The sequence below is a fragment of the Hemicordylus capensis genome, chromosome 2 (genome assembly GCF_027244095.1).
Source record: "Hemicordylus capensis ecotype Gifberg chromosome 2, rHemCap1.1.pri, whole genome shotgun sequence".
Taxonomy (NCBI): domain Eukaryota; kingdom Metazoa; phylum Chordata; class Lepidosauria; order Squamata; family Cordylidae; genus Hemicordylus; species Hemicordylus capensis.
In genome coordinates this window covers 209,031,948-209,059,852 of record NC_069658.1, presented here as the reverse complement: position 1 = coordinate 209,059,852, position 27,905 = coordinate 209,031,948, and the positions used below count along the sequence as shown (strand labels likewise).

General features: G+C 54.3%; 2 protein-coding genes across 4 annotated transcripts; one reads left to right on the top strand and one right to left on the bottom strand.

The window, feature by feature from the left end:
* The first annotated feature begins 99 nt into the window (after positions 1-99).
* GAMT (guanidinoacetate N-methyltransferase) lies at positions 100-13,691 on the top strand. The gene is made up of 6 exons (XM_053299255.1): positions 100-376; positions 7,446-7,591; positions 9,054-9,117; positions 10,058-10,125; positions 12,195-12,305; positions 13,300-13,691. Exons 1-6 carry the CDS (start codon positions 193-195, stop codon positions 13,435-13,437), a joined length of 711 nt encoding a protein of 236 aa, XP_053155230.1. The 5' UTR covers positions 100-192; the 3' UTR covers positions 13,438-13,691.
* Positions 13,692-15,672: 1,981 nt separating this feature from the next.
* Positions 15,673-25,933, bottom strand: NDUFS7 (NADH:ubiquinone oxidoreductase core subunit S7). Of its 3 annotated transcripts, XM_053299253.1 has the most exons (8): positions 25,671-25,824; positions 23,127-23,166; positions 22,060-22,119; positions 21,379-21,496; positions 19,216-19,395; positions 18,197-18,243; positions 16,666-16,754; positions 15,673-15,877 (listed from the first exon to the last, which is right to left on the bottom strand). In XM_053299253.1, the coding sequence occupies exons 1-8, from the start codon at positions 25,699-25,701 to the stop codon at positions 15,780-15,782; spliced, it is 663 nt and encodes a 220-aa protein (XP_053155228.1). In that variant the 5' UTR covers positions 25,702-25,824; the 3' UTR covers positions 15,673-15,779. The 3 variants fall into 3 exon arrangements, with proteins under 3 accessions (XP_053155228.1, XP_053155227.1, XP_053155229.1); XM_053299252.1 differs by lacking the exon at positions 23,127-23,166 and having other exon boundaries at positions 25,671-25,933; XM_053299254.1 differs by lacking the exons at positions 19,216-19,395; positions 23,127-23,166 and having other exon boundaries at positions 25,671-25,933.
* Positions 25,934-27,905: the final 1,972 nt, after the last annotated feature.

The window sequence follows — 27,905 nt, the reverse complement described above, 5'->3', positions numbered from 1 at the left end:
TGCCTTTCCCCTTTGGAGCGAAGAGGCCCCCTCCTCTTTCCACCCTCCAGTGCAAGCTCAGCTTTTCCTGCTGCCTCCTCTATTTAAAGCCAGCTCAGAGTCCAAGAGTTCTCTTTCCTCCTTTCTTGCTCCCCAGCGCTGCTCCCTCTTCCTCTCCCTCCTCCGCCCAGCTCTTCTCCACCGACCGGAGCCATGACTTCTTCCCAAGCCACACACCCCATTTTTCAGGAAGGAGAAAACTGCAAGCCCACTTGGAAAGATGCGACCGCAGGCTTCAATCAGACAGAGACCCATCTGGAGATCCTGGGCAAGCCAGTGATGGAGCGCTGGGAGACCCCTTACATGCATTCTCTGGCCACTGTGGCCGCTTCCAAAGGTAAGAGGCATGCAAAGATGCATGATGGCCCCCCCCCCCGGCTCTTTTTTGTTTTTTTAAGCATGCATCCTGACCCAATACGTGAAGTGCCTCCCCCCACCGCAAAGCGCAGTTCTACAAAAAAGTTCTAAAAGAACATTGGTGCCGTGGTGCAAAACTTGCACGATGTTCGATGATGTCAAAAACAACTCATGACCCCGTCCCCTGCCAAAGTGCTTCCCTGCAAACTCCTCAGCGACGCCCCACAGAGTCGACTGATGACTGTAACCCTCTTCTTCGGCAACAGGGCTGTCAGATTCCCAGTTTGGGAGATTTCCTCCCACTCTGTCAGCTCTGAAATGTCACAGAAGGTGACTCTAGGCAACAAAGTCTGGGGGCTCAGAAGATGCTCGGGCGGGTGTCGTGGTGGTGCATGCTCACCAGGCAAACTGCACCCACATTGATTGATGAAGGTCTGTCCAGCCGGTGTCGACTCTTAGCAACCACAGAGATAGATTCTCTCCAGGATGATGATCTGTCTTCAGCTTGGCCTTTCAGGTCTCTCAGTGGTGCCTTCATGGCTGTCGTGCTGGAGTCCATCCACCTTGCTGCTGGTCGTCCTCTCCTTCTCCTGCCTTCAACTTTCCCCAGCATTATGGACTTCTCAAGGGAGCTGGGTCTTTGCATAATGTGTCCCAAGTATGATACTTCGAGCCTGGTCATTTGTGCCTCGAGTGAAAATTCTGGATTGATTTGTTCTAGGATCCATTGGTTTGTTTTCCTGGCTGTCCAGGGTATCCTCAAAAGTCTTCTCCAGCACCCAAGTTCAAAAGCGTCCATGCTTTTTCCGTCTTGCTTCTTCAAAGTCCAGCTTTTGCATCCATAGAGTGTTACGGGGAAAACCATGGTCATTCTCATCTTTGTAGGTGTAGTAGACACGTGCCAACCCACCCACCTCCTTTCTAGCACCCACATAGCACTGCACAATTCTGATTTTTCCCTCTTTCAAAGCCCTGGGGACCGGGGTCAGAAGCCAACTTAGATGAGGCAGGCACACCCTGGTTTCTGGGGCACTGGGTGGGGGTGGGGGTGGCTGGGAACAGCCGCCATGCCAGAGCCCCGATTCAACGCTATCCTCGCCTACAGCTTTTCCTATTGAAGAGCCAAGTCTGTATCTCTTCTTCCAGACTGGCTTTCCAGATCCCCAGCTGTCACTCTGGTCCTGATTCTGAAGCAATTTTGTAGCAGGGAGTTCCATAAGCTCATTCGGCTTAAGAAGCAGAGTTGCAGCCAATCTGCCTCTGGCCTCCTTTGCCAACCCACCTGCCTCAGTTCTGGCACCAGGCAGGATGAAATGTTGGGGGTGGGGGGGTTAATTGGTTGCTGGGTGACTCTGGGCCAGTCACTTCTCTCTCAGCCTAACCTACTCCACAGGGTTGTTGTGAGGAGAAACCTAAGTATGTAGTGCACCGCTTTGGGCTCCTTGGAAGAAGAGTGGGATATAAAATGTAATAATAATAATAATAATAATTCAGCTCAGCGTACTTTGTTTTTCTTGGCAGGAGTGGAATAAAAAATGCCCCCTTCCCTAAATAAACCAGAACCAGAGAGAGTCAACTGCCCTGAGCCATTTTGGAAGGGCGGTATAGAAACTGAATAAATAATAAACTGAGCCATGCAGAACGCGGGAACTGGTTCAAAAGTCGTGTTTTCATTCTGCACTCAGTTTCCCACTGGATGACCGGCACTTTGGGGCCTTTCACACAGCCGCACATAGACAATCCTGGCCGTGCCGCCGTGCCCACGATTGCTGCAGTGGCGACCAGCGCAGCCTTCCGAAGCCCAGGGGAATCACACGATGCTCCGCACGATGAGCACAGGTGCTCTAGGCGCCCGTCTCTGTGTCAGCGTAGGTAGGTGGACACACAATCCCGGAGCCTGGCTTAACGGAGTGCCCGCCCCATTAACCCTGGCTCAACGCTGGGCTTGAAAGCCGGCTTTGGCACCAACTTGTATTCTATCTTTAGGCCTCTTTCTTTTTCTGTTTTCCACTCCCATGGAATGGCTGGAGACCGACGTCCTAGAAACCATCTCCAAATTCAAAGCCAAACAGGGTAGAACACAAGCTGGTGGTGGTGGTGGGGAGTCAAATTGCTCTCAGGGGATTCATTGGATGGAGCTCCAGCACAAGCGGAAACGTTGAGCATGATCCTGCATGAAACAGATCACCCAAACTTGTTCAAAGTACAGTGGCCCAGACTACTTTTTAGAATTAATGTTTGAACCAGAGAGTTAAATATTACTGTTACTACAAATATTTATGTACCGCTTTCAACAAAAGTTCTCAAAGTGGTTTATGTAGAATAAAATAAATAAATAAATAAATAAATAAATAAATAAATAATAGGCTGTGGCAGAAGAAGACCAAAATAATCCCAGTGGTAATTGGTGCCCTGGGTGCAGTCCCAAAAGACCTTGAAGAGCACCTCAACAGCATAGGGGCCACAGAAATCACCATCAGCCAGTTACAAAAAGCAGCTTTACTGGGAACAGCCTACATTCTGCGACGATATCTATAATAACAGCAACAACATTGATGATAAAATCCAGCCATCCCAGGTCCTTGGGAAGGACTCGATGTCTGGATAAAACAAACTAGTCAATAACACCTGTCTGACTATGTAAACAACAACAACAATAATAATAATACCTAAAGATGCTTCTCTATCCCCAAAGGGCTTACAGTCAACACACACACACACACACACACACACACACACACACACACACACACTCCCAGCAACAGTCACTGGAGGGATGCTGTGCTGGGGTTGGAGTGGGCCAGTTGCTCTCCCCCTGCTACATACAAGGAGAGCCACCACTTTGAAAGGGGCCGCTTGGCCCAGGTAGCCGGGATGAAGCAGAACGGAACTCTAATCTCTAGTACATTGTTCAGCTCGCTGGTCTTCAGTCCTGTGGCTACTCCGGCTAATCTCTCCGCTCCTGCTGAAAATAGTTCTTGCCGTTCTTTTTTACCCCCCGCGCAGCCTTGCGACTACGGCCGAGCTGGGGACCTCCTGACCCCTTTGCTGGTTGCATTGCAGCCGAGTTAAGAATAGCTGAGCTCTGAAATGCCTCCTGTTTGAAACACTTGTGGTTGGGCTTCAGGGGGAGACAGCTTCCGGACAGCTGCAGGGCTGAGGCTGAGGGGCCCAAGGCTCAGGCGAAGCACACAAGGGTTTGTCAGGAAGAACCAAAAGTCCATCTTGTTCAGCGTAGAGTTTTAGAATTGGGCCTGGGAACTTGGAGGTCGTCTAGTCCACCCCCCTGCTCAGATAGATGGCCTCTGAATATGGAGGTTCAATTTAGTGGCCGTGGGCCACTGAGAGCCCCTCTCGGTGAAGACACACAATACTTTCTGACACCACCCTGTGGCAATGAGTTCCACAAGTTATTGATGCAATGTGTGTCCATCCTGCATTTCTTGCCCGCCGGTGATATTGGGTGAATCCGAGTTCTCATATGGAGAGAAAGAAACTTCCTTAGATCCACTTTTCTCCATAATGTGTATAAAAGCTCTGTGTGGCTCTAAGATGTTGAAACCTTCCAGATCATCCACAGTCTTCTTCTTCGTCCTGGATACTTTATCGTTTCATCAGAGGTACATAGGAAGCTGCTGTATACTGAGTCAGATCTTTGGTCCATCTAGCTCAGTATTGTCTGCACTGACTGGCAGCAGCTCTCCAAGGTTGCAGGCAGGAGTCTCTCCCAGCCCTACCCGAAGATGCTGCCAGGGACGGAACCCGGGGCTTTCTGCCACTGAGCTGCAGCCACCTCGATAAAAGAAGAGAGGAAGATGCCTTCTACCCTTCAATCCATTTGTTCAGTTTTGTCTACCCTGACTGGCAGCATTTCTCCGGGGTTTCAGATGTGTTCTTCCCAACTCTTCCTTTATCCCCTGATAATTGGGCAAAGAGGCACCTTTCTAAAAGTGGTGATTCTCTTTATTGAGCAGGGGGAGAGCAACTGGCCCACTCCACCCCCAGCACAGCATCCCTCCAGTGACTGTTAGTGGGGTCTGTCCTACGTTTCCTTTTTAGATTGTGAGCCCTTGGGGGACAGGGAGCCATCTTATTTATTTACGTATTATTTCCCTATGTAAACTGCTTCAGAAACTTTAGTTGAAAAGTGGTATATAAATATTTGTAGTAGATGCAGGTTTTGACTTTTAAAGCCCTTAATGGTTTGGGCCTGGGATACCGCCTGCTCCCCAGGGTTGCTGCCCAGCTGAGAAGGTCATCTGAGGGTGCCCTGCTCCGGATGCCGACAATGAGGGAGGCTTTGTTGTCGTGCGTGCGGGACAGGGCCTTCTCTGTGGCTGCCCCCAGACTCTGGAATGCTCTCCCGGTGGCTATTCACTCCTTGGTCTCCATCACAGCTTTTAGAAAGCATGTTAAAACTTGGCTTTTTACCCAGGCTTTTATAGGACTCGCTCCGCTGCGGCTTCTTGGTATTTTGTATGGTTATTTTATGCATGCATTTAAAAAAATTTTTTAGTTAGATCTCTTGTTTTTATATTTTAGTTTAATATTTTAATTGTGTAGTTTTTATAGTCTTGTTTTAATTATTCTACGTGAACCGCCTTGGGATTGTTTTTAATGAAAGGTGTTATATAAATTTAACAATAATCAATAAAATAAAATGGTGCCCTGGATGGAACTGGGACTTTCTGCAGCCCCTTTAAATAGACATAGTAGACTTCCAGAAAGCTTCTGACAAAGTTCCCCACCAAAGGGTCTTGAGGAAACTTAGTGGTCATGGGATAAGGGGACAAGTCCATGTGTGGATTGCTAACTGGTTGAAGGACAGGAAACAGAGGGTGGGAATAAATGGAGAGTGTTCACAATGGAGGGAAGTCAGAAGTGGGGTCCCCCAAGGATCTGTGCTGGGACCGGTGCTTTTTAATTTATTCATAAATGATCTAGAAGCAGGGGTAAGCAGCGATGTGGTCAAATTTGCAGATGATACCAAACTATTCCGGGTAGTGAAATCCCAAACGGATTGTGAGCAGCTCCAAAAGGATCTCTCCAAACTGGGGGAGTGGGCGACAAAGTGGCAAATGAGGTTCAGTGCTGGCAAGTGTAAAGTGATGCACATTGGGACGAAAAACCCCAACTTCAAGTATATGCTGATGGGATCTGAGCTGTCGGTGACGGACCAGGAGAGGGATCTTGGGGTGGTGGTGGACAGCTTGTTGAAAGTGTCGACTCAATGTGCGGCAGCTGTGAAAAAGGCCAATTCCATGCTGGGGATCATTAGGAAGGGGATTAAAAATAAAATGGCTAATATTATCATGCCCTTACACAAAACGATGGTGGGGCCACACCTGGAGTACTGTGTACATTTCTGGTCACCACATCTCAAAAAGGACATTGTAGAACTGGGAAAGGTGCAGAAGAGGGCAGCCAAGATGATCAGGGGCCTAGAGCACCTTTCTTATGAGGCAAGGCTACAACACCTGGGGCTTTTCAGTTTAGAAAAAAGACGACTGTGGGGAGACATGAGAGAGGTCTATAAAATCATGTATGGAGTGGAGAGAGTGGACAGAGAGAAAGTTTTCTCTCTCACACACAACATTAGAACCAGGTGCCCTCCCATGAAACTGAAGGTCGGGGAATTTAGGACCTGCAAGAGGAAGGACTTTTTCACACATCGCATAATTAATCTATGGAATTCCTTGCCATGGGATGTGGTGATGGCCACCAGCTTGGATGGCTTTAAAAAGGGCTTAGACAGATTCATGGAGGGCAGGTCTATCGATGGCTACTAGTCCAGTGGCTGTTGGCCACCTTCAGCCTTGGGGGCGGTGTGCCTCTGAGTCCCAGTTGCAGGGGAGAAACAGCAGGAGAGAGGGCATGCCCCTTTCAGCTCCTGCCTCTGGCCTCCAGCAGCATCTGGTGGACCACTGTGTGAAACAGGATGCTGGACTAGATGGGCCTCCTTGGGCCTGATCCAGCAGGGCTGTTCTGATGTTCTTATGTACTTATGTTCTTTTACACCTTTTACAGTATCCTTTTGGATACAGAGCAACCAGAAAAGTAGGCAGCATTTTAAATTCCATAAAGGCATGACGATACCTTTAGGGGAAGAGGGGACAGGGTTGAACAGTCAACGGTGCCTTGGCATGCATCCAGAAGGTCCCTGGAAGCTGCCCTATACTGAATCAGACCCTTGATCCATCTAGCTCAGTATTGTCTTCACAGACTGGCAGCGGGTTCTCCAAGGTTACAAGCAGGAATCCCTCTCAGTCTTGTCTCAGGGAAGGAATTTGAAAGCTTCTGCAATTTGCTCTTCCCAGAGCAGCCCCATCCCTTAAGGGGAAGAACCCTTAAGGAGAAGCTCATACATGTAGCTTCCCCTTCAAATGCAAACCAGGGCAGTCCCTCCTTAGCAAAGGGGACATGTCATGCTTGTTAGCACCAGTCCAGCTCTCATCAGAACATAGGAAGCTGCCATATACTGAGATGGACCATTGGTCCATCTAGCACAGTATCGTCTTCCCTGACTGGCAGCGGCTTCTCCAAGGTTGCCGGCAGGAATCTCTCTCAGCCCTCTCTTGGAGATGCTGCCAGGGAGGGAACTTGGGACCTTCTTCTGCTCTTCCCAGAGCGGCTCCATCCCTTGAGGGGGGGAATATCTCGCAGTGCTCACACATCAAGTCTCCCATTCATATGCAACCCAGGTGGACCCTGCTTAGCTAAAAGCACAAGTCAGTTTTACAGTTTCAAAGAACTGGGAAAATAAAATGTCAACCATGCAGTGCAAAACCTGATCAATTCAAACACTGGTTCCAAACCAGTCACCGCTTTTTCCATTTAGTGGTGTGGTCCGTGATCATTTCCCAGGCAACCACGAGATGTGCAGTTTGGTTCCAGTCCAGAGGAGCTGGGAAATGTCGAGGGGCTTGCTTTCCCCCAGGCGTGCGTCTTTCACAGAGCAACGGAGAAGCCCAGTGCTGCGAATGTTTCCCCTCCCAGTGTCTGGGAAAGTGGCACTGGCTCACCCAGACTTATTTTCTCGTGGTGCCCAGGAGGCCGCGTCCTCGAGGTGGGCTTCGGCATGGCGATTGCAGCCACCAAGATCGAAGAGTTCCGCATCGAAGAGCACTGGATCATCGAATGCAACGAGGGCGTCTTCCAGCGGCTGCAGGAATGGGCCAAGACACAGCCGCACAAGGTACGGCAGCAGCATGCTCAGGGCCAGCTCGGGATAAGTGTTGGGAAGGTCCCTGGTGAAGAAGGAACATAGGAAGCTGCCATATACTGAGTCAGATCATGGGTCTATCTAGCTCAGTATTGTCAACCCAGACTGGCAGCGGCTTCTCCCAGGTTGCAGGCAGGAATCTCTCTCATCCCCATCTTGGAGATGCTGCCAGGGAGGGAACCTGGAACCTTGATGCTCTTCCCAGAGCAGCTCCATCTCCTGCGGGGAAGATCTTACAATGCTCACACATCAAGTCTCTCATTCAAATGCAACCAGGATGGACCCTGCTTAGCGAAGGGGACAAGTCATGCTGGCTACCACAAGACCAGCTCTCCTCCCCGTAGGCTGTAGCTCAGGGAGAGAGCCCCCATCAATGGCTACCAGTCGGAGGGCTGTGGGCCACCTCCAGTCTCAAAGGCAGGATGGCTCTGAGAACCAGTTGCAGGGGAGTAATGGCAGGAGAGAGGGCATGTCCTTTCCACTCCTGCCTGTGGCTTCCAGCGGCATCTGGTGGGCCACTGTGTGAAACAGGATGCTGGACTAGATGGGCCTCCTTGGGCCTGATCCAGCAGGGCTGTTCTTAGGTTCTTATGTCCCATCCCCGGCAGCCTCTCCAGAGAGGCCCAGGGGAAAGCCCTACCTGAAACCCTGGAGAGCAGCTTCCAGTCAGTGAGGACAGTGCTGAGCTAGATGGACCAAGGGTCAGACTCAGTCGGAGGCAGCTGCTTACGGGCTGCACTTATGCAGGCTTCTTGTTGTGGATGGACCATAGCTTTGAGGCAGAGCCTGAGTGCTTTGCATGCAGAAGGACCCAGGTTCCGTCCTCCTCAGCATCTCCAGGCAGGGCTGGGAAAGACCCACCAGAAAGCCTGAAGAGCTGTTGCCAGTCAGTGTAAACAATACTGAGCTTGATGGGCCAAACCTCTGACTCAGCAGGAGGCAGTTTCCTTTGTAACTGAATACGACACGAGCCTGGAGGGCTTTAAAAGGAGCGTAGGCCAATTCACGGAGGCCAGGTCTGTTAATGGCTACGAGCCTGGTGGCTATGGGCCTCTTGCCTGTGGGCTTCTCAGGGGCAGCTGGTGGGCCACTGTGTGAAACAGATGGGCCTCCTTGGGCCTGATCCAGCAGGGCTGTTCTTATGGACGAGAGCCTGGAGATCAAATATCCCCAGAGCTTGTCAGGGGCATTGCAAACTTAAACCGACTCGGCACGCAGGAATTCTCCCAAGGGACCTTGATTTCTTACCCCGGCTAACAAGGCAACGGTGCTCTAAGAGTTAACCGCCTGGCTGTTCTCTTTGCCCTGAATGAACCTGGCGGGTTAAACTGCAATTGAGCAGAAGGTTGCACCAATGATTGGAGGGCCCTTCTGTTTGCCCAGTTGCTCTACGCCTGGCCACTCACCCTCCCTCTCCTCTGCTTTTGTCCCGAAGGTCGTCCCCTTGAAGGGACTGTGGGAGGACGTGGTTCCCACGCTGCCCAAGGAGCACTTTGATGGTAAGTGGGAGAAGTTTGCCCCCCCCAGCCCCAAAGGACACCCCACAAGTCAAGAGGGCATCCTCCAAGGGAGCTCTTCCTTCTGCAGAAGGCAAAACGGAGGACAATGCTGTTGATCCTGCCACCGAGAGACAAACAACGGTCTAAACCATTTTGAGATCTTTTTGTTGAGAACCAATATATAAATATTATTAATAATAATTTTATTAATATTTATTATCAATATTTCAATAACAATATTTCAATAACAATAACAACATAAATTATTATTATTATTTATTAATAATTAATAGTAGTGGTTAGAGTACTGGACTAGGACCGGGGAGACCCGAGTTCAAATCCCCGTTCTGCCATGAAACTAGCTGGGGTGACTCTGGGCCAGTCACTTCTCTCTCAGCCTAGCCTACCTCACAGGGTTGTTGTGAAAGAGAAACTCAAGTATGTAGTACACCACTCTGGGCTCCTTGGAGGAAGAGTGGGATATAAATGTAATAATAATAATAATTCCTCTGTGGCAGGATCAAGAAATAGAACTAAAGGACTCTGCCAGTGAAGGGGTGGAGCTATGCAGATGAATGGGGTGGGGCATGCAAAACAGGGGTGGGCTTGCTTGTCAATAGTTCCTAGGAGAGTCTCGGGGGTAAGGGGTGATTTCCTTGGGGCAGAGACCCAACTGCCCTGTACTTCTCAAAGCATCCCGTGCATGGCTGGTGCTACAGTATATAAAAGAATGAGTGTTTTGGGGAGGCACAAACCCCGCCCCATTCAGCCAGGAGTGGGACACCTGGGGTGTCTGCCTGGGGACATCTCTCTCACCCCAGGCTTACAAAGGGGGCTTCCAGTCTTTGGGATCCAGATGAAGATGCTGCTCATCTGAGGGGTGTTTGGCATCGCAGGGCCCCTTCTGTGCTGAGAGGGTTGTGATTCCCCCCCTCTGCAGGGATCCTCTACGACACCTACCCGCTGTCGGAAGACACCTGGCACACCCACCAGTTTGGCTTCATCAAGGTGAGACCCGCCTGGCTGCACTCAAAAACAGACAGCTTTTGCAGGTGTTTTTTTAAAAAGTGGGGCCCCAGTTTCTAGTCCTCATGGGCAGCAGAGATGAGAGCTGAAGTGTCTGAGCAATGGCTGGCTGCTTCCCAGGCCTCTCCAGTTTAGAAGGGCTGGACAAGACGCCCGCCTGAAGCCAGTCAGAGCAGGCGATCCTGCACGAGGCGGGCCAGGGGTCAGACTCAGCAGGCAGAGGCTTCCTGTGTTCACCAGGAGCAGCCACAGCTCCGGGAGGGAGCCCATCTGCTCGGCCTGCAGAAGGGCCCCGGTCCACGCCCCGGCAGCATCTCCTGGGAGGGCTGGAGAAGGCCTGGTCTGGAATCCCAGAGAGCTGCTACCAGTCAGGGTTGACAGTACTGCGCGAGGTGGGCCAAACAGCAGACTCCGTAGAAGGCAGCTTAAGATATTCCTCAAGGGTAGCCGTAGCGAGCGGTAGGGATGGCACGGCCGAGGCTTTGCAGGCTGAAGGTCCCAGGGTCAGCTCCTGACAGGATCTCCAGGGAGGGACGGGGAGGCCCGAGAAAGAGGCCAGCTGGGAAGCATTCCTCGGAGAGCTGCTGAGGACATCAGAACAGCCCTGCTGGATCAGGCCCAAGGAGGCCCATCTCGTCCAGCATCCTGCTTCACACAGTGGCCCACCAGATGCTGCTGGAAGCCACAGGCAGGAGTCGAGGGCATGTCCTCTCTCCTGCTGTTGCTCCCCTGCCACTGGGCTTGAGAGGCATCCTCCCTCTGAGCCTGGAGGTGGCCCCTAGCCCCCAGAATGGTAGCCCTTTTTAGACCATGAATTGGCCAAAGCCCCCTTTCAAGCCCTCCAGGCTGGTGGCTCTCACCACTTCTTGTGGCAGAGAACTCCATAGGTTCTGTGTTGTCCTTCCTTTGGTCAGCTCTACATTTCTTGGCAACCGCTTTTATGGGATGACCCCCAGGCCTAGTGTGGTGAGAGAGGGAGGCAGGACCTCATGGAGTAGAAGGCAGATCCTAAAGAGTGGCAGGGAATCCGATTCCCATCTGCTTCCTGTACAGTCTCTGGGCAAAATACAAGGTCCTGGTCATTGCCTATAAAGCCCTAAACAGCTTGGGCCCTGGGTATTTAGGAGAACGTCGTCTTCACCATGAGCCCCATCGCCTGCTAAGATCATCTGGAGAGGTTCATCTGAGGTTGCCGCCAACTCATTTGGCAGCTACTCGGGAACGGGCCTTCTCGGTTGCTGCCCCCGGACTTCGGAATGTGCTCCCTGCTGAAATAAGAGCCTCCCCATCTCTGGCAACTTTTAAAAAGGCAATCAAGACACATTTATTCACCCAGGCTTTTAGTTAGATTTATGGTCTTACATTTTTGATGCTGGCTTTAAATGATTTTAATGTGTTTTTTTCCAAATGTTTACTTGATTTAGTTTTGATTTTAACTGTTAAATTGATTTTAATGGTTTTTATTTGTTGTCAACTGCCCTGAGCCATTGTTGGAGGGGCGGCATAGAAATCAGATCAAATACACAAACAAATAAGGGCCCCGAGTCCAGCCTCCAGTTAGAAGAGCCAGGCAGCCGCCTTTTGAAGAGCTGCTGCCAGTCAGAGAGAGCGGCTGGCACGGCCCGAGGGGAGCCAATTCAGGGAGCGCCCTGCTAGCCGAGCAAAGGGGCACCCTTTCAAAGTGGTGATGCTCTTGTATTTAGCAGGGGGAGAGCAACTGGCCCTCTCCATCCCCAACACAGCCTCGCTCCCTCCAGTGGCTGCTGCTGGGGCCTGTCCCACATTGCTTTTTAAGACTGTGAGGGAGGCATCTTTGTGCATGGAGATCTATGTCAACTGCTCTGGGGACCTTGGTTGAAAAGCGCTATATAGATGTCCGTCATTCAGCAGGCGGCCGTTTCGGACAGGCTCCGTCCTGCCCGGGGCCCTTTCCTCCGTGGGCAGATCTCAAAGACACACACAAGCACAGCCCACTCCAGGAGCCCCCCAAGGCTTCTTTCTGGGGCTGAGCTCCACCTCGCTCGGGCTCTCTCTCTCTCTCCTCGCTGCAGGATCACGCCTACCGCCTGCTGAAGCCGGGTGGGGTGCTCACCTACTGCAACTTGACGTCCTGGGGCGAGTTGCTGAAGAGCAGGTATTCCGACATCGAGAAGATGTTTCAGGTGAGGGCCGGAAGACTGTGGTGCTGGGTGGGAATTCGCTGCCCATGGGGAGGGATACGGGAGGTGGATGCCCGCGATGGTTGTGTCTGGGTTTGCAATAGATATTCTGCATGTTATTCTGCAGATATTCTGCATGTTTTGATATTCTGCACCCTGCTAACAGGGCAAAGAGGCACCTTTCTAACATGGCGATTCTCTTGATTGAGCAGGGGGAGAGTCACTGGCCCCCCTCTCCACCCCCAGCACAGCATCCCTGCCGTGACTGTTGCTGGTGTCTATCTCATGTTTCTTTTTAGATTGTGAGCTCTTTTGGGGACAGGGGGCCATCTTATTTATTTATTATTCCTCTATATAAATAGCCCTGAGCCATTTTTGGAAGGGCAGTATAGAAATCAATCAATCAATCAATCAAATAAATAAATAGAAATGTTCTTCTGCGGGGGAAACTCAGGATCTGTCATGGGATTCTCTTCCATTTAGCAGGGGGAGAGCAACTGGCCCTATCCAGCCCAGTCCCTCTCTCAGGGACTCTCGCCGGTGTCTCCCTCGTTTCTCTCTTGGGACCCTCAGCCGTTTGGGGCAGGGGACCAGCTGGTCCGTCTTCCATGTAAACCAGTTTGAGAACATCTTTTGTTGGAAAGCAGTATATAAATATTCATACCAATACAATACAAGTAACAGTAGCAGCTTAAAATACTCACAATAGAAGTAAAAGTGCAATAGTAATCGATAACATAGCCCTGTCAAATAGTAATAGATATTTCAGGGAGGACTGTACCACACGGGTTTGGTAGACAAGGTCTGTACCGCATGGCTTTGATAAGCCAGCACCTTCTGGATCCTGTTTACAAGGCTTTTTGCCGGAGGGGACCGGGCGTGAGGTGTGGGGCTAAGAAGAAAGTGGGGCTCTGTGGGGCTCCTCCCCGCCCTTGCCTTTGGAAGAAGGCTCAAGGGGGGGTTGTGGACTCACCTGCAGCCGCATCTCCTTCCCTAGGAAACTCAAGTTGCGCACCTGCTGGAGGCTGGCTTCAAGGAGGAGAACATCCACACCGCGGTCATGGACATCTCGCCGCCGGCTGAGTGCAGATACTATTCCTTCCCCAAGATGATCACCCCCACCCTCATCAAGTAGGGCCCCCCCCCAGCACAGAAGCCTGCCTGACCCCCACCGCGAAGGAGAGTGTCAGAAAAGGAGCATCGGCAAGACTTGGGGGGGGCGGGGGGGGGCTAAGCCGCTGAACGGCGTGAGGGGGCATCGTGTGGGATTCTCCCCTGGTCGTCTGGCGAAACAGCATCATGCCACGAGGGATGCAAGGAAGACTGCTCAGAGCAAAGGGATGTCTTCTTGGATCCAAAAGAATTCGTGCCAACCCCCTTTTCCCAGTATCGTGTCTCTCTCTCTCTCTCTCTCTCTCTGCTATAGCTGGCATCTCACGGCCGAGCGTGTGACGCTGCCATACCAAGTCAGACTCTTGGCCCCTCTAGCTCAGGAGTGCCTACACTGACTGGCAGCAGAGACGGGCTCCTTCCAGCCCTCCTGGGAGATGCTGCCAGGGACGGGGTTCTTCTGCATGCGGAGTAGAGGCTCCCCCTCTGAGCGGTGGCCCCTTCCGGTGAGGCCTGGGGCTCATCCCTGATGGTGCCAGCTACTCATCCCTGGCTACATCCACTCCTTTCCAGTTAAACGGCCTTTGGGGATTCTGATAGGGCTTCTTTATTTTTGAACAAGCACCGTCGCACTACCCAACTGCTGAATTTGGTGTGCAGGGAAGAGTTTAGCATTCCAAGAACCTCAACGTTCCCTTTAAAAAACAAAAAGCATGTTTCTAGCCCTTATGAAGGCAAGACAACCTGGGCGCTTTCACGGGTATGCTGTGGAATCCCAGAAGCCGGGGCAGGGAGGGGCTGAGCGTCTCCAGGGGGCAGATGCTGTGGGGCTCAGTACTGGGCAAAGCTCCTCCTGAAGTACAGATCGGAAGCTGCCTTACAGGTCAGCCCCTGGTCCCGAGAGGAGCACCCCAGGCTTTCGGGGAGGAGCCTCTCCTACCTGGAGAGGCTGCCAGGATTGAAACTGGGACCTTCTGCACGCCAAGCAGACGGGCTCTCCCCCTGAGCTGCGGCCCGTCCCTAAAAGCTGCTGTATACAGAGTCGGAGCAGGAGATCTGGTCTTGTGGCAGCAGGCATGAATTGTCCCCTTTGCTAAGCAGGGTCTACCCTGGTTTGCCTTTGGATGGGAGACCACATGTGTAAACCCTGTAAGGTAAGAACATCAGAACAGCCCTGCTGGATCAGGCCCAAGGAGGCCCATCTAGGCCAGCATCCTGTTTCACACAATGGCCCACCATAGAGACGCCTCTGGGGAGCCCACAGGCAAGAAGTGAGGGCAGGCCCTGCAACTGGTATTGAGAGGCATCCGGCCTCTGAGGCTGGAGGTGGCCCACACCCATCAGACTAGTAGCCATTGATAGACCTGTCTTCCATGAATCTAAATCCCTTTTAAAGCCATCCAATCTGGTGGCCATTCAACATCATGTGGCAGAGAGTTCCATGGATTAATTACTCACTGTGTGAAAAAGTACTTCCTTTTGCTGGTCCTAAATTTCCTGGCAATCAGTTTCATGGGATGACCCCTGGTTCTTGTGTGATGTGAGAGGGAGAAAAATTTCTCTCTGTTCACCCTCTCCACTCCGTGCATAACTTCATACACCTCGATCATGTCTCCCCTTAGTCGCCTCTTTTCCAAGGGTAAAGAGCCCCAGATGCTATAGCCTAGCCTCCTAAGGAAGGTGCTCCAGGCCCCTGATCATTTTGGTTGCCCTCTTCTGCACCTTTCCCAGTTCTACAATGCCCTTCTTAAGATACGGTGATCAGAACTGCACGCAGTATTCCAAATGTGGCCGCACCATAGGTAGGCCCCTCAGGGGACGGGGCTGCTCTAAGAAGAGCATCTGCATGCAGAAGGCCCCAGATTCCCTCCCTGGCAACAAGTCCAAGAGAGGGCTGAGAGACACTCCTGCCTGCAACGTTGGCGAAGCCGCTGCTGCCAGTCTGTGCAGACAATTCTGAGCTAGAGGGACCAAGGGTCTGACTCAGTCTATGGCAGCTTCCGATGTTCCTAGACCACTGGCCCATCTAGCTGGGGATTGTCTGCTTGGAGCTGCAGCAGCTTTCTCAGGTCTCTCTGGTGGGTTCCCCGCCCTCCCCACCCCACAACAAGCTTTGCCTGGAGATGCTTCCAGGGACTGAGCTGGAGATCTTCTGCCTGCAAAGCAGGGGTCCCATCCAGATTTTGGCGGTGGGGGTGGCGGCCTGGCGGGGCCTCCAGTCGGGCCACTCCGAGAAAAGAAAGAGACGAGAGGCATTGGCTCCAATATATATATCTCATGCAGCTTTACTGGGAGAGCGTGTGCAAAAAGTGTTTTCAAGGGCCGGGCAGAGCCACTCCCAACCCGGCGGCGTCTCAACGGGCCGCGCTATTTCCGGTACCAGATCTGGAGCCTCTTCTCCCGCTTGATCTTCTTCTGGAGCTGCAAGATCCCGTAGAGCAGCGCTTCGGCAGTAGGCGGGCAACCTGGGCGGGGGAAGGACAGAGCAGGCGGCTACAGGCCTCCGCTGGAGCGTGGCGGGCAGCCAGGCCCCCCCATGCCAGCCACTGGGACCCGGCTCACCCTGGCGGCGTCTCCCCACCCCCCCTAATGAGGCAGGCCTTTGGGCAACGCCGAGCAAGCCGCTGCGCTCTCCCGCGGGAGCCTGCCCCACTGCCACCCCCACCCCGCTGGGAGCAGCCAGCCCGTGGCAGAGGAGGCTGGGCCCTTCCAAGATGCCTCTGGGAAATCTGGCGGCTGCAGGCCTGCGAGTGTGCGGAGGGGCTGGAAGCCTTGGGGCGCTGTGGCCCGTTTCCCAGCTCTAGGGGTCTAGGCCCGGTCCAAAGCCGCAAGGAGCATTCACCTCCACCCCCACCACCCCCAGGGTGGCTCGTGTGCAAGGAAGGGGGTTCCCAGCCTGCGGCAGTCCAGATGATGCTGGGCTAATTAATTATTCTTATCATTACAAACTTTGTTAGCTGCTCCATCACAAGTGGTTCGCTGGGTGGCTCCCGGAGAAACGACAACTCCCATCACGCCCAGCTACTGTCGATTGCAGCAGGGGGTGAGATGGGAGTTGTAGTTCCGCAAGATCTGGAGGCCCCCGGATTGGGAACCCCCGGACTAAGGGCCGCGATCACAGCCGGAGCGGCACAGACACTCTTCCGTGGGGCCGCAGGCACACTGACCGAGGCGGGCATCCCGTGGCCCCCCAAGCCCTTCTCCTCGGTTTCGAAGCGCGAGCCTCAGAGGCCTCTTTCTGAACACCGCTTACCTGGCACATAGATGTCGACGGGCACGATCCGGTCGCAACCCCGCACCACGGAGTACGAGTAGTGGTAGTAGCCACCGCCGTTAGCGCAGCTGAGGGGAAGAAAGAGAGCAGAGTGGTCACCCGGCAGCGCTGCACGATTCGGGACGCGTGTCTAGGAGACAGCCTCTGTCCTGCCCCTCCGGGGCAATGGCGCTTGGGGCACACACAGGCCCCGACCAGCGGCTCAGCACAGGGGGGCGGCGATCTCTCGCCCCCGATCTGCCCCCACAGATCTCAGAGCGGAGGGTTTTCCAGAGCTCCAATCCAAGCACTCCACCACGCAGCACTTGTGAGCAGAATCTGCATCCCGGGAGGATGAAGCTCATCGGGAAGACGAAGACGAGACACATGTACTGTTGATTAACCGGACCAGCGAAGCAGAGGCGGGAGACGGCTCCGCTGCCACCTTCCTGGGCTCACCCTAACAAGGGGGGGTCGGTGGGGGGGGGGGGCGCCAAAGGAGGCTCCTCGCTGGGCTGCCTCCAGCTCCTGCCTACGGACTTTGAGCAGCCGCGGAAGGCGGAAGGTCTCGCCCTGATGCTGCAGCACTTCTGTCCGGCTAATCAACAGTAAATGAAGCCGCAGCCAGAACTCCCCATATTAACTGCTGCATGGAAGGATGCAGTTAATCACGACAGAGGAGTTGCTGATGAACATATTTCTGCTATGTCAACCAACAAGACATTTAGACACACGCTGTATCAATCATACAAGACCACATACATTCACTGCGAAGTCTCCGCCCCGAAAACGCTGCATCTGTCCGGGGTTGACTCCATCCCAACAGAGTCTGGCTTTTGGTGCCCAATTCACAGGAAGGCCCTTGCTTGGAACCCCAGAGGACACAGAGAGCTTCCTTCTGTGGAGCCAGACCCTTGGGCTAGCTCGCTCAGGACTGCCCACACGGACTGCCAGCAGCTCTCCTGGGTCTCAGACTGGGGCTTTCCCCAGCCCTACCTGGAGATGCTGCCAGGGATTGAACCTGGGACCTTCTGCATGCCACGCCGATGGGCCCTGCCACTCACCCCTGGAGTCTCTTTTCAATGTGCGAAGCTGCTTTCTCCTGAGGCAGACCCTTGGGCCGTCTGACTGTGGATGGTCTGCTCTGACTGGCAGCGGCTTCTCCCAGGTTTCAGGCAGGTGTCTGTCCCAGCCCTTCCTGGAGATGCTGCCAGGGACTGAACCTGGGACTGACGGCGTGCAGAGCAGAGGCCCTACGACTGAGTGGCAGCTTCTCCCCGGGTGAACCGCTGCCAGTCGGTGTGGACAAGCACGGGCTAGGCGGGCCAAGGATCTGACTGGGTCTAAGACCGCCTCGCACGTTTGTCTACAGCTCCGTGGAAGAGCACCAGCGTCACATGCTCGGGGAGCCCAGTTCAAATCTCGTGCAGACTGCGCAAGAGGAGGGAAATAAACGGACTTCCGCTCTTTGCCAGGAATACACGGCGCCCCGAGGAGGAGGCGAAGAGGCAAAGAGGAAGCGAGAGCGTACCTCCCCATGGACACCACGTAGCGCGGCTCTGGCATCTGATCGTAGACCTGCCGAAAGAGGAGAACAGCCTCGTCACGCACTCGGGACCCTTCCCGCGCAAGGGCTGGTCAGGCCCGGCTCCCCGACACGCCCGGAAATCGCCACGGACATGGCGCAGGGCTCCAAGGGTCCCGTTTGCACAAAGGCAGCAGGCAGGGCTGCAGGTCAGGACTCTGAGGTGATTCCTTTTGCTTTATTTATTGGACACACTTGTATACCGCCCAAAATGCAAGTCCCTGGGTGGTTTACAACAAAACAATAAAAACAACAGATATAAAAAGATTAAAACATTCCAACAGTTAAAATTCAAAACGTTGAAAGTATTAAAAACACCATTAAAACAATACCTAATTAAAAGCCTGGGTGAACTAGGTTGGACTAGTTGATTAGTCAACTTGGACTAGTTGATTAGTTTTGTTTAAAACTATTGATTAGTTTTGTTTTTAAAAAAACCTTATCAACTAGAAAGAGGTCTCAATTCGTCCAACAGATTCCTGCCCCCCCCCCACCGCCAATATTGATTTTTAATAAAGAATTTGATAAAAATCCTCCTCCCTTCTCCCCCATTTTATCTCAACCCTGTGAGCAAGGCTAAGTGGAGGAGGAGGAGGACTTGGCCCTAGGTACCTAGGAAGCTGCCGCCATATTCTGAGTCAGACCCTTGGTCCATCTCGCTCAGGATTGTCTACCCAGACCGGCAGCGGCTTCTCCAAGGTTGCAGGCAGCAGGAGTCTCTCTCAGCCCCATCTTGGAGATGCTGCCAGAGAGGGAACTGGGAACCTAGATGCTCTTCCCAGAGTGGCTCCATCAGAGTGCTGCACTGAGCATCACCGCTGAGTGGGAACTTGAACTCGGCTCTCCCCAATTCTAACCCAGAGCTCTGACCATTGCCCCATCCTGCTCTCGGGACTCTCTCCCCACTCCTGCACAGCAGGGGCACACGAGAAGCCCCCAGAGCCGAGCAGTGGCGTTGCGCATACCTTCCGGAGGGCAGGGGCCATCTTGTTGGTCAACGTGCCAGCCACAATCATGATGTCGGCCTGCCGGGGGCTCGCCCGGAAGACAACCCCGAAGCGGTCCATGTCGTAGCGGGGAGCAGCCATGTGCATCATCTCCACGGCGCAGCAAGCCAGGCCGAAGGTCATCGGCCACATGGAGCTCTGGGGAAGCAGAGCAGAAGGTCAGCACGCCCATGCCTCTTTGCAGGAGACACAATTTTCACGCCCCGCTCGGCCACCGACTCCCTGCAGGACCCTGGGCTGGTATTTCCCTCAAAGCTAAAACGACTGATGGTTTTAAATGTGCTCTAGTTATAATCGGTGGCAAGGCAAAAAATAAATCCACAAATATAGAGTAGGAGAGCTGGCAAAACACCTTTCTAACCCTGCATCCTGTCTCCGAGGGAGGCTGCCTACATGGTCCTGAGAAACTCGTATGCAGGGTGTGGTGGAGGTGGGTGACTCCTGTTGCTTGTGCCCAGCAGCTGGTATTCAGGCATGCTGCCCCTGAACATGGAGGTTCCATTCTCAGAGACAAATTAGACACAATATAGGGGAGCTGTGAAATGTTATTGTGGTCATATATAGCGCTGGAGGGGGTCTTGGAGGCCATCTACCTGGGCAGAGAGCTGGTCTTGCAGTAGCTAGCATGAGTTTCCCCTTTGTTAAGCAGGGTCCATCTTGGTTTGCATTTGGATGGGTGACTACCTGTGAGTGCTGTCAGATATTCCCCTGAGGGGCTGGGCTATAGCTCAGTGGCAGAGCATCAGCTTTGCATGAGAAGGTCCCAGGTTCACTCCCTGGCAGCATATCCAGGTAGGGCTGGGAAAGGCCTCTTTCTGAATCCCTGAGGAACTGCTGCCAATCAGAGTACACAATCCTGAGCTAGATGGATCGAGGGTCAGACTCAGCATACAGCAGCTTCCTATGTTCCTCCCCTCCTGCTCAGAGCAAGAAATCCCAGCTAGAATGCAGCATTTTCCCAGCAGTCATTGCTGGTGACTACTTTGTGTTTCTTTTTTAAGACTGTGAGCCTTTTGGAAATAAGGAAGCATTTTATTTATTTGTCCGCTGCTTTGTGAACTTTTTGTTTGTTTAGAATCAGTATATGAACTGCTTTGGAGGCCTTCAAGAGAGCCCTCAAGACCCATCTTTTCAGTCTGGCTTTTAATAATATTTAATTGGCTTTAAATGGTTTTTTAAAAGGAGTTTTATGTTGTTTTAACTGCTTTTATTTCAGGTTTAGTTGTTTCGTTTAGGCGGAGGTGCTCATTGTTGGGGGTTGTGATCTGCAAGACAGGATAGAACTTCCTGTTCTGGAGGAGTTATCCTCCCCAAGAAAGAACAGGTTTGTAGCTTGGGATCGCTCTTGGGCCCAGGTCTCAACCTGATGCTCTGTGGCCAGGAGTGTTTTTTTACTAGCCATGATTGATTCGACAACTCTGCCCATTCCTTGAGGAGAATGACCTCAAGACAGTGGTGCACCAGCTAACAACCTCCAGGCTGGACTACTGCACTTCGCTCCATGTAGGGCTGCCTTTGTGTGTAGTTTGGAAACTTCTGTTAGTCCAAAATTCGGGAGCCAGATTGGTCTCTGGGGTATCCCAGAAAGAGACCACATCATGGGCCTGTTCTCAAACAGTTGCACTGGCTGCCGATATGTTTCCAGGCAAGGTACAGAGTGGGACGTATCACCTTTCAAGCCCTGAATGACTTAGGTGCGGGTTACCTGAGAGAGCGTCTTTCTCTACAAGATCCCCACTGCTCATTGAGAGCATCAGGAGGGGTCCGTCTTGGGGTGCCACCGGTTCATCTGCTGGCGACCTCGGATTGGGCCTTCTCAGTTGTCACCCCTCAGTGGTGGAACACGTTCCTCGTGGATATGAGAGGGTTATCTTCCTTGGAGGCCTTCAGGAGAGCCTTAAAGGCCTATCTTTTTAGCCTGGCTTTTAATATCTAGTTTAAATGTAATCTGGTTTAAATGTTTTTTTTTTAAATTGTTTTATTATGTGTTTTTGATTTTAATGTAAACCGCCCTGAGCCACTTTAGGAAGGGCGGTATATAAACGGAACAAACAAAGATATATGGCACTGCCGGCTCGTGTTCAAGTCGCAGCCTGCCGTCTGGGGACAAACAGCACTCACCCTGCGAGCCCAGTTGATCAGATCATCCAGCTTGGTGACAATGTACTCCCCCCGGCTGCTGGGAAGGGACGGCTTCTTCTTGAGGATGGCAGAGCTTTTCTGCTGGACCTGAAGAGAGCTATGGGAACAGTCAGCATTCACACACAGCTCCCATATCCCTCTCACTTGTAAGAGCAGTCTTGCTGCATAAGACAATGAGTCTAGTACCTTGTTTCCAACAGGGGACAGACAGAAAGCCCACAAACAGCAGGAGGCAAGAGCTCTCTCCTGCTGCTCCTGAGGAATTGGTATTTTGCAGCATGCTGCCCCTGCACATGGAGGCTCTATCTAGCTATCATGGCAAAGAGAGCCACCAAGACCCGTCTCTTCCTCTTCTGTGAACACACCCCATTCCCCTTTAACTCCAGCAAAGACAGCAGTCACCACCCCACCTTGGGGCAATGAATTCCACAAGTTCACCACAAGTTATGTGGGAAAGTGTGTGCGCGCTCTCTCTCTCTCTCTCTCTCTTATCCTGTCCTGATCATTTCATCAGGTGACTCCATGAGTTCCAGGATCATGAGAAAGGGAGACAAAAACCTCCTCTTTCCAGTTTCTCTGCTCACTGCCTCATTTGAGTAAAAAGCTCATGCATCATTTTATCAGTCTTCCATGGAGGAGCAGTCACAGGATCAGGGTTACCTGTCAGGGCCATCTGTAGCGGTTGTCTGGTGCAGAGCGCGGGCAGGAGCCAAAAGGGGCCTGTTCAAAGAGAGGTGAGTTAGCAATCAGGATCACAAGTGGGGTCCCACGACTTCGCTTGCCTCCTCTCTATCCCACCTTGACCATATGTAGCTGCTGCCTGCTGAGTCGGACCCTCGGCCCATCTAGCTCAGCACTGTCGGCACTGACTGGCAGCCGCTCTCCAGGGTTTCAGGCTCAGGGGTCTTTTCCAGCCTTACCTGGAGAGATGCTGGCAGGGACTGAGCCCAAGACCTTCTGCAAAGCAGCAGCTCTACCACTGAGCTCTCAGTCCTGACGAACATATGAGGCTGCCGTCTACTGAGTCAGACCCTTGGCCTACCCGACGCAGGACTGTCTACACTGACAGGCAGTCGCTCACCAGGGCCTCAGACAGGGGACTTTCCCAGCCCTAGCTGGAAAATATTGGCGCCTGAACCTGGGTCCTTCTGCATGCACACTCACTTGGGGAGTCCCCCCTAAACACAGGAAACTGACTTCGGCTGAATCTGATTTTCAGCCAACTTAGCTCAGTCTTGCCTACACTGACTGGCAGCAGCTCTTCAGGGTTTCGGACAGGAGTCGTTCCCAGCCCTGCCTGGAGAGGCTGCCGCTTTCTGCATGCAAGGCTGAAGCTCGACCGCTGAGTTACGGGCCTTCCCGAAAAGGATTCAGGAAGCGGCCTTCTACCAAGTCGGACTCTGGTTCGTCGAGACAGTCCACACACTGACTGGCAGCAGCTCTTCAGGGCCCCAGGCGGGCGTCTTTCACAACCCAGACGCCGGGGACTGAACCTGGGGCCTTCCGTGGACAGACCACGGGGTCTGCCCCTGACCTATCGCGGCTCTGAGCAGTGGGTGAGCTGGCCGGCCCCCAGTAGCCCCAGCCCGGCATCCACAGCCCACGCAGGCCACCTCCCGGCTGCCAGAGGAGAGCCGCGAATCGCGCCCGGCTGCCGCTGCCTCTACCCGCAGGGGGCTCCTCATCCTGCCAAACCAACCACAGGAGCCCAGAAAGAGCAGACTTACCTCCCCAGGAGGAAGGAGCCGCGCGGGGCCCAGCGAAACACTGAGGAGAAGCCAGAGGGTTGGGGTCAGTGGTGGGACGCGGTGGCCTCTCCTTCGGCAGAGAAGCCTCCGGCACCCTGGGGCAGCTGCTCCCGCCTCGGCTCCCTGCCCAGGCACCTGTCCGTCACCGACCCCCCCACCCCCAAATCCCGGGGGGGGGGGTTGGCTCCCAGCTTCCCCGCCCCCCTTTCAGCCCAGGGCTCCTGTTCTCCTCGCCCACACCCATGCCGGATGAATGAACCAGTTAACCAAATTGCCTCCGTCGTCCCCCCCGCTCCAAGCCACTTCCATGCAAGAGATGCAGTGGCCCCGCTCCACCAACAAGCCGCCCAGCTCCCCAAATACGGGGGGACCAGCAGTGGCATGGCCACCACTGGATAAGCGCACGGGGCGGGGGGGGGGGGGAGATGTCCCCAGTGCACCCCCCGGCCCCACCCTGCTGCACCCAGTCGGCAATGGAAGCACCCGCTTTGTGTGTGATGGGTGGGACTAGGTGAGGGGCCATGCCTCCCCGCCCCCCCCCCCACGCGCTGGAGTGCACCTGCCCTCAACGCAAGGGGCATGGCCAGGATGTGGGCGGGCAGCTGGGCGGGGTGTTCCTGCCAGATGCCCCGGTGACCAGCCCCCTTTCCATCAGGGAATGGGGCCGTAGCTCCTGGCAGAGGCTCCAAGCGCCCTCCCTGGCAGCATCTCCAAGGCGGGGAAGGGAAAGGCTGCCTGCCTGCAACCCGAGAGAGCCGCTGCCAGTCAGTGTAGGCAATGCGCAGCTAGACGGACCAAGGGCCTGACTCGGTAGAAGGCAGCTTCCGATGTTCTCAGATCTAAGGATCCACCGGCCTCCTTTCAACCCCTCCGCAAAAGTTGCTTTCCCACACAGTCCAAAGCCGGAGGGTGTGCCACTGAAAGAGACACATATTCTTCCCCCGTATACCTTTTGAGTCCATTTCTGCCCCTCCTTCTGCCGTCTCCTGAGCATCTCATTATAGACTGCATGCCCCGCGGGGCAGGGACCTCTCCTCTTGCACTGAAGTAAACATATATCCTTACCTTGTTTACTCCACACCACCACCACTACCACACATGTCTCGCTCCCCTTCCTGTTGTCTCTTTGGTCCATCTGGCTCAGTATTGCCTACACTGACTGGCAGCAGTTCTCCAAAGTTTCAGACGGGGGGTCTTTCCCAGGCCTATCTGGAGATGCTGCCAGAAATATCCCTGCTAACTGAGCAAAGAGACACCTTTTAAAGTGACGAGTCTCTTCTATTTAGCAGGGGGAGCAACTGGCCGTATCCGGCCCCAGCACAGCATCCCTCCAGTGGCTGTTGCTGGTTTATGTTTCTTTTAGACTGTGAGCCCTTTGGGGACAGAGGACCAGTTTATTTAAGTATTATTTATTTTTCTTTGTAAACCGCTTTGTGAACTTTGGTCGAAGAGTGGTATAGCAATATCCGTAGTCGTCGCAGGAGAAATTGAACCCGGGGCCTTATGCATGCAAGGCAGGGGCACTCTCACTGGGGCTCAGCCCTTCTTCTTACAAATAAAGTTGCCTCCTACGGTGTCAGACTCTTGGTCCATCTAGCTCAGCTCTGCCTGCACTGACGGGCAGCAGCTCTCCCGGATTTCAGACTGGGGTTTTTTGCCCCCAGGCCTATCTGGAGATGTTGCCAGAGACTGAGCTTGGGGCCTTCCGCATGCAAAGTCGGGGCCAAACCCTTCAACCCATTCGCTCAGCATCTGTCCACCCTGACCAGCAGCATTTCTCCAGGCTTCCAGCTGTGCTTTCCCAACCAAGCCCTGCCTGGGGAAGCTGCCAGGGAGGGAACCTGGGGCTTTCTGCAGGCAAAGCAGACGGGCTCCAGGCTCTGCCACGGCCCCCCTCTTGCAGGCCAAATGCCCCAGCCCAGCCCCCCCCCCGGCTTTTTCTGCACCTTTCCCGGCACCCTTTTGGCTACAGAGCAACCAGGAGCCCCGGCAGCCTTTCAAACCCCATAAAGGCATCGAGATGCCAGTGGGGGGGGGGAGAGGGGGCAGGGCTGAGGAGTCCGCGGGGGAGCCTTGGCCTTTATCCTCGCAATAATCAGCAGGGTGGGGGCCGTAGCTCACCGGAAGAGCCCCTAATTTGGGAGGGGGCTTGAGCCACCCTGACCCGCCGAGTTCACACCCCTGAGTGCATGTATTGCTGTTCCGTATCACTCTATGTTGTTTAATCACACGCAGACCCACCGAGGCGAGGCTCCTCCCCTGACCAATCAAGCTGCCACCTGCTGAGCGCCACCCCTGGTCCCTCCGACTGGCCACTGCCTGCCCTGACTGGCAGCGGCCCTCCAGACGCGGGGTTGCTTTCTCAACCCGGCCTGCAGCGGCTGCCAGGGACGGAGCCTGCCGGGGCCTCGGGCACAAACAAAGCCCCAGGCTTCGCTCCTGTGGGCCGGCAGGGCACCCCGCCCACCCCCGGGCTGCAGCGGCCGCGGGAGGCTCCCGCTGCCCGCCTGGGCTGGCACTCACCGGGCAGCGTCACGGCAGCGCAGGCGGCCATCTCTGCGGGGGCTGCTCCTCCTCCTCCTCTGCTGCCCCCGCCCCTCCCGCAGCCCTTCAAGCCACCTTCCCCTCCAGCAGAAGGGCCGGGCCGGGCGCAGCCGACGCAACGCTCCGGGTAGGAACTGCCGACGCCCGCCAAGGGTTCCGGGGCTTCGAGAGGTTCCGGGTGGGTGGGTGGGATGGCTGCGCCCCCTGCTGGACCTGGAGGGACTCATAGGAACAGAGGAAGCTGGCAGATACTGAGTCAGACCCTTGGTCCGTCTCGCTCAGGATTGTCTTCACAGACGGGCAGCGGCTTCTCCAGGGTTGCAGACAGGAGTCTCTCTTAGCCCGATCTTGGAGATGCTGCCAGGGAGGGAACTTGGGACCTTCTTCTGCTCTTCCCAGAGCAGCTCCTTCCCCTGAGTGGGGGAATCTCTTCCAGTGCTGCTCACACTTCTAGTCGCCCATTCCTGTGCAACCAGGGTGGGCCCTGCTTAGCAAAGGGGACAAGTCACAAGACCAGCTCTCCTCTCTAAAACCAGGATGCCATATTAGGAGCATAGGAAGCTGCCATATACTGAGTCAGATTATTGGTCTATCCAGTTTAGTATTGTCTACCCAGACTGGCAGCAGCTTCTCCAAGGGTGCAGGCAGGAATCTCTCTTAGCTCTATCTTGGAGATGCTGCCAGGGAGGGAACTTGGAACCTCCTTCTGCTCTTCCCAGAGCAGCTCCATCCCCTAAGGGGAATATCTGCCAGTGCTCATACTTCCAGTCTCCGATTTATATGCAACCAGGGCAGACCCTGCTTAGCTATGGGGACAAGTCATGCTTGCTACCACAAGACACTCGGCCGGGAAAATGGCAGGAGAGAGAAGACCCCCACCCACTCACCCACCCTTTTCTGTCTGTCTTGTCTTATTCTCCTTCCCCGCCTTCCCACCATTTCTTCCTTTCCGTGGGTTAATCCGTCCTTTCTCTTGATTTATTCATTCCAGTCCATGAAGCCAGAGGCGAAGCGTTCCCCTGCGGCACCATCTGCATCCCCCGGATGCAACACCCGAGAGCGTGGAAACCAACACACCCCCTCCTCTGCAGCAAGGCTCGGTCCTTTCTTTTTTACTTGTTTGGCTTTGTTGGAAAGTTCTGCTTCTGTCACCCGCCGCTGGGTTTCCCCCTTCTCCAGGGCTGGAGCACACAGCCGCGGCCCAGTTCACCTTTTTTTTTTTTTAAAAAGAGCTGCAAACAGGTGGGGATCAGCTGCTGCACGGCTGACCCCCACCTGGGGCTCGCCATCAAGGGCTTGGAGGTAGACACGGGCTGCCCTTGGCCTCCCCAGGTGGGGCGGAGGCGCCTCTGAAGGAGGAAGCCGGGCCGGAGGGCACCGGGCGCAGCCCGGAGGAGGAGAGCCCGGCAGGTGCCCAGCCCGCGCGTGGTGGTGGCGGCGGCTGGGATCGGGACTTGGGGGGAGGCCCTCCCGCTCGTCAGCTCTGCAGGGAGGACGGGCGTTTGCATTGGCTTTGGGGCGGGCACAGCGCCTGCCCTGCGGGGACGGACGTCCTCCTCGCCGCTGGCTCGCTCACTAGCAGGGGTGTAGCTATAATTAAGAACATCAGAGCAGCCCTGCTGGATCAGGCCCGAGGAGGCCCATCTTGTCCGGCATCCTGTTTCACACAGTGGCCCACCAGATGCCTCTAGGGAGCCCACAGGCAGGAGTTGAAAGGGGCAGGCCCTCTCTCCTGCTGCGGTTGCTCCCCTGCAACTGGGACTCAGAGGCATCCTGCCTCTGGGGCTGGAGGTGGCCCACAGCCCTCCGACTAGTAGCCATTGATTGACCTCTCCTCCATGAAGTCATCAAAACCCCTCTCAAAGCCATCCAGGTTGTTGGCTGTCACCACGTCCTGTGGCAGAGAGTTCCACAAGTGGATCACGGGTTTTGTGAAATTGAACGAAAGGGTTCAAAGAACACGGGCCTCCAGCTCCATTCCTCCCTATTTTCTTTATTGTCTCCCTCACTCTGAGGGGCCACCCAAGAGAGGGATGAACACGGCCCCCTCTCCCCTAGCTACCGCACCACCCCGTCCATCCCAGCTCAGCGTGGTGGGTAGTCCCAATTCTGGGGAAATAATCGCCCCCAGGGGAGGGAGACAGTCTCCCCCCAACCAACTCAGTGCGGTTCGGTTCCTGCATTGCCATGTTAACCGGGAGGAGCCGGTGGGGC